The 5363-nt window shown below is 38.2% G+C and overlaps 1 protein-coding gene across 1 annotated transcript; it reads right to left on the minus strand.

Annotated features, from left to right (window-relative positions):
• LOC133687327 (extensin-2-like) lies at positions 1-2026 on the minus strand. Its single transcript, XM_062107033.1, has 2 exons — positions 388-2026; positions 1-279 (listed from the first exon to the last, which is right to left on the minus strand). The coding sequence occupies exon 1, from the start codon at positions 1998-2000 to the stop codon at positions 417-419; it is 1584 nt and encodes a 527-aa protein (XP_061963017.1). The 5' UTR covers positions 2001-2026; the 3' UTR covers positions 1-279; positions 388-416.
• Between the last annotated feature and the right edge of the window lie 3337 nt (positions 2027-5363).

Below are 5363 nucleotides of genomic sequence, written 5' to 3' on the forward strand. Positions count from 1 at the left end.
TTGAGGAAATATTTAAGGGCGTATAATAATAATAATAAGTATAAAAGAAGCGAACATACAACAAAAATAATCACTCCATTACAGACATGAACCGATGGAGTAATGAAACTGGAACAAAGAAAAGGTCTTTTTCTATAAACACTGCGAAGCATCACGTTCACGTTGGTCGTTCTAGCTCTTGAGAAGGGTGTTTCATTGAGACAGAATGAATGAATATGAGCCACCAAGAAATCATTTCAGTGCTTCTTGCAGCAATTATTCTCTTCATAAATACATAATCTGCAATTCAAAACAGATCTTCAAAATTAGATGACAGGACAGGATGGAAACAAGAGAAAAGAAGAGAAATAAAATCATTAACAAATTAATGTCCGAAACAAAACTTACATGAATATAAAAAACATAATTTAATTTGTCTAGTAATATGGAGGAGGGGGTGGTGAGGGAGAAGGGGGTGGTGGAGACATGTAGTAGTAAGGAGGTGGTGGTGATGGAGATGGTGGTGGTGGGGATTTATAGATGTAGGGAGGAGGTGGTGAAGGCGGTGGTGGTGGTGGAGACTTATATACATAGGGAGGAGGTGGCGATGGAGATGGTGGTGGTGGAAAATTATATACATAGGGTGGAGGTGGAGATGGTGATGGAGGTGGTGGGGACTTGTAGACATAAGGTGGGGGTGGGGAAGGTGATGGTGGAGGTGGTGAGTTATAGATGTATGGGGGTGGTGGAGATGGTGATGGGGGTGGTGGGGACATGTAGACATATGGAGGAGGTGGAGATGGGGGTGGGGGTGGTGGAGACTTGTAAATATAGGGAGGTGGTGGTGATGGAGATGGTGGAGGAGGAGACTTATAAATATATGGAGGAGGGGGAGACGGAGATGGAGGAGGTGGAGACTTGTACATATAAGGGGGAGGAGGTGAAGGTGATGGAGGTGGTGGGGACTTGTAGATGTATGGTGGGGGAGGTGATGGTGATGGAGGTGGAGGGGACTTGTAAACATATGGTGGAGGTGGGGAGGGTGATGGTGGAGGTGGTGACTTATAGATGTATGGGGGTGGTGGAGATGGTGATGGGGGTGGTGGGGACTTGTAGACATATGGAGGAGGTGGTGAAGGCGATGGTGGAGGAGGAGACTTATAAATGTAAGGGGGAGGGGGTGATGGTGATGGGGGAGGTGGAGATTTGTAAACATAAGGTGGCGGTGGAGATGGTGGTGGAGGTGGTGGGGACTTGTAGACATAAGGTGGAGGTGGGGAAGGTGATGGTGGGGGTGGTGACTTGTAGACATAAGGTGGAGGTGGAGATGGTGATGGAGGTGGTGGGGACTTGTAGACATAAGGTGGAGGTGGTGATGGAGGTGGTGGGGACTTGTAGACATAAGGTGGAGGTGGGGAAGGTGATGGTGGAGGTGGTGACTTATAGATGTATGGGGGTGGTGGAGATGGTGATGGGGGTGGTGGGGACTTGTAGACATATGGAGGAGGTGGTGAAGATGATGGTGGAGGAGGAGACTTATAAATGTAAGGGGGAGGGGGTGATGGTGATGGGGGAGGTGGGGATTTGTAGACATAAGGTGGAGGTGGGGATGGTGATGGTGGGGGTGGTGACTTATAGATGTATGGTGGTGGTGGAGATGGTGATGGAGGTGGTGGGGACTTGTAGACATAAGGTGGAGGTGGTGAAGGAGATGGTGGAGGAGGAGACTTATAAATGTATGGGGGAGGGGGTGATGGAGATGGGGGAGGTGGAGACTTGTAGACGTAAGGGGGAGGAGGTGAAGGTGATGGAGGTGGTGGGGATTTGTAAATATATGGTGGACGTGTGGGAGGAGGTGGTGGTGGTGGTGGAGATTTGTAATAATATGCAGGAGGATAATAAGGTGATATAGGTGGTAGCGGTGATGAATATTCGTAAAGGTCGTCTTTATCAGCAGCTACTTGAGCAGCCAGCAAGCATAGTGCCAAGGCACACACTAGTTGAGGCCAAATGTTGGCCATGTTTGGAGAAATTGGCTACTCTTCAATTCCCACCACTATGGTTTGGAGATGGGAATCAATACAAAGTTTCCAGTTTTTATAGCATTGGCCTCAACTACTACACATTTTTTTATTGTTTGATGTTTTCAACTAATTCTAACAAACCAAAAGTTAATCCCATGTTCTAACGCTTTTGTCAACACCAGGAAAAAAAAATGGATAACGGGTTTCCACTGGAATCTCCCTGACTGATCTCGTGTGTAAAGTTTATATTTTATCTTGAAACTGTCAACAACAGTGATATTTGCCTGCAGAAACATTCATAATTCTTTAAGAACATCGCAAGAACAATTCTAGGTCTGTGAAGATGTGATGTATGATTAGCGAGATCTCCTTGGAAACTTCCAATTGTAGTTTAAGAAGCCGGAAAATATATTATTGAGACAAACCTGGCTGGAGTTAATTTCACTAAAATTATAAGAACGTGTTCCACATCTTCTGTAATGTATGGTTTATGAACAATTCTATTCAGTTTTACCAACAAAATGAAGTGTTAGAGAAAATAAGAAAGGGAAAATCTGCTTCTTCTTGCAACAAAAATAGTTGGCATATCCTTGCCTCCCATCAGTAATGAGATCTTGTGCCAGCCATATTTAACATATAATATTACGAGTATTCTCATGTATATCCTAGTAATTAATTAATTAATGATAAGTCAAAGGACGTAGTAGCATCAGTATTTATATATGTTGGCGTCAAGAAATACTAATAAAGGGTGATATTCTAGTTTGTGTTCATTGAAGAGAAAGCATCCCTTCAGGTCCAGAAATTAATTCATGCGTACATGTTTTATTTTATTTCGGTGTGGGATGGGTTTCTAGAGCTGTTGGAAAAGTTGCTACCCGATTATTGAATCTATTTCTTAAATTTAATAAAAATTAAAAAAAGCATATATATATATATATATATATATATATATATATATATATATATATATATATATATATATATATTTGATGTATTCACATTATTTTCTCCGTCTTTTCTAAAGAATTTAAAACTTTTAACAAAAAATTACTTTCAACATGTTCTTTTTAAATCAATGTTAATGTTGTTCTTTTTATTAAAAAAAATAAAATATAATAAATATAATAAATGAACAAAGAAACCAAAAATGAAAATAAAAAAAACATAAAAGATCAAAAAAAAATTAGATTGCTTAGGAATCAAGCAATGGAAGGGAAGAGGACAAAAATCTTTTTATACAAACACAAAAGGGAGGGAAGGTTTAGGAAAGAGGATAAAAAAACTAACCGAAAAATATTGAAAAAAAAAACTCTTTCCAATTCACACTTAAAAAACCCTAGAACTATTTTTTTAAGCCACTCGCCATCAACCACGATAATTCCTACCACAACCAAGAGATCTAGCTCTCCAAGCTCTCAATCATCCATCCGAGTGAACTCACCAAACTCACTATAAACTTATATGCTCCCAATCCCAACTTCAGCTCCTCCTCTCCCCCGAAAACACTTCCTCTGGTCCCTTCTTCATCAGCCAATCATAAAACCTCTCAGCCGCCTTCCCTCACCCTTCCGACCAAGAGTAGCCCCCATCTCCTCCATAAACCCCCACACTAAATACTTATCAATTGATGTTTTTGGCTCTTGCTTCATCGATTTCAAACAAAAAAAACCCTAGAAATCTCCACCATGACTTCTACTAATTAAAGACCAATATCGTCGTCTTCTTCTCCCAGTAGTGGTGTCTTGCACAACGTATCCTCACCGAAGATCCAGTGATTGGAACCAGTACCACTAGACCTATCCTAGGCCAAAAAACCACTCTCTTTCATACCAAAACCAATGAGCTACCAACTACCCCTCTCAAACGGTAGCCTCCAACATGGCCAGCAACCCACCGCGACCACCGCAATGTCATACCACCTTCACAATAGACATGTAGTAGTTCATTATAGCCGATAATAGAAGATGAAAAACTAGTAAGGAAGGAGAAAGAAACAAAGCCAAGAGATGAAGAAAAACACCGGTTAAGAAAGAGAAAGTTGAAAATTCAAGTCCCTTGATCTCATCCCTCCAACACCAATGAGCCACATCATCGGTCTAGAAGTGAAGAGGAGATATAGAAGCGCCAGATCCACCAACTCACTCTCCTCCAATAGTGGTGGCGTGTGAATCCACGCGCCGGTAAAGTTGGTGGCCCGTCGCCAATGTTCCAGGAGTCCTCCAGCCTTGATTCCAATAGATCTCAAATATGTCAAACAACTTGGAAGGTTGATTCATAACTGCAAAATATTTGTTTGGACAAATTGCTAAAATATTGTGAAATTTAGGACAAAATCACTTATTATTTTCTATAATATTTGGACTATTAATTTGGTTTAATTTGTGTTTGGATTTTGAAATAAATTGATTATATGTGTTGAATTATGAGTTTATTTTTTTTGGGTTGTGAATGTTTTATGGACGTTAAATATTGACGCATGAGATATGTTCGGTCAGTTTGATTTATTTGGATTAATATGAAATTTGAACAAAGTAGGTGACATTAATCATTTTTGCATAGATGTTTGGTGTTGTTTGGTGTTGAGTTGATTAGCAATAATTTGTTTTGAATTGATATTATAATTAAAATAGCCTTGATAAAAGCATTTTATTTGTGTTTTGTCAAAAATAGTCTTCATCTAGTTCTTAATAAAATTTTAATTGTTGGAAGATGATTTTGCAATTAATTTTGAATTCCTCACTTTTTCTACCCTCGCATATTTAATATTTGAAATTGTGATTTACATGTAAGGTGCTTTTTTAGTATTAAACGAATCAGTTCCCTTACACAAAAACAACAACAAAAAAATATTTCTTTTAAAAATATAATTTTTGTTTTAAATTGCTTATGGCCAAAAATCCTAAAAGTTATTTAAGCATTATTTCAAAATCTAAAATATTCTAGCATTTAAAAAAAATTATTGCATGGATTTTATAATAAGTTTGTGAAATTCCAAAGGATTTTAGCCAATATTTCAATAAACTTATAAAAATTTTAATTATTGAAAATTAATGGTCAATATTTTGGTATAAATATTGGACCTATAAGTACACTGATATTTAAATATCAGGAGTTGACTATAAAATTCTTAGAATCATTTTGGATACTCAACAACTTTAATTGGGAGTATTTTTCACTACAATAAACGAGTTATATAAAATATTTTTGCCTTCTAATATGGATTTTTCCTATAAGAATTTATCTAGCCATATGAGCCCATAATAATTTGAAATGTCAGATTTATTCATGAGCGTAAATCTTTATTATAAATCATAGACGGACCATTGGTTAGGAACCCATCAACACTTTTAAACCACA

This window comes from Populus nigra, chromosome 1, assembly GCF_951802175.1.
Source record: "Populus nigra chromosome 1, ddPopNigr1.1, whole genome shotgun sequence".
In the NCBI taxonomy this organism is placed as follows: domain Eukaryota; kingdom Viridiplantae; phylum Streptophyta; class Magnoliopsida; order Malpighiales; family Salicaceae; genus Populus; species Populus nigra.

Bases quoted from the DNA above. Each gene is read 5' to 3' on its own strand.
- LOC133687327 (XM_062107033.1), bottom strand. From the start codon at position 2,000: ATGGCCAACATTTGGCCTCAACTAGTGTGTGCCTTGGCACTATGCTTG.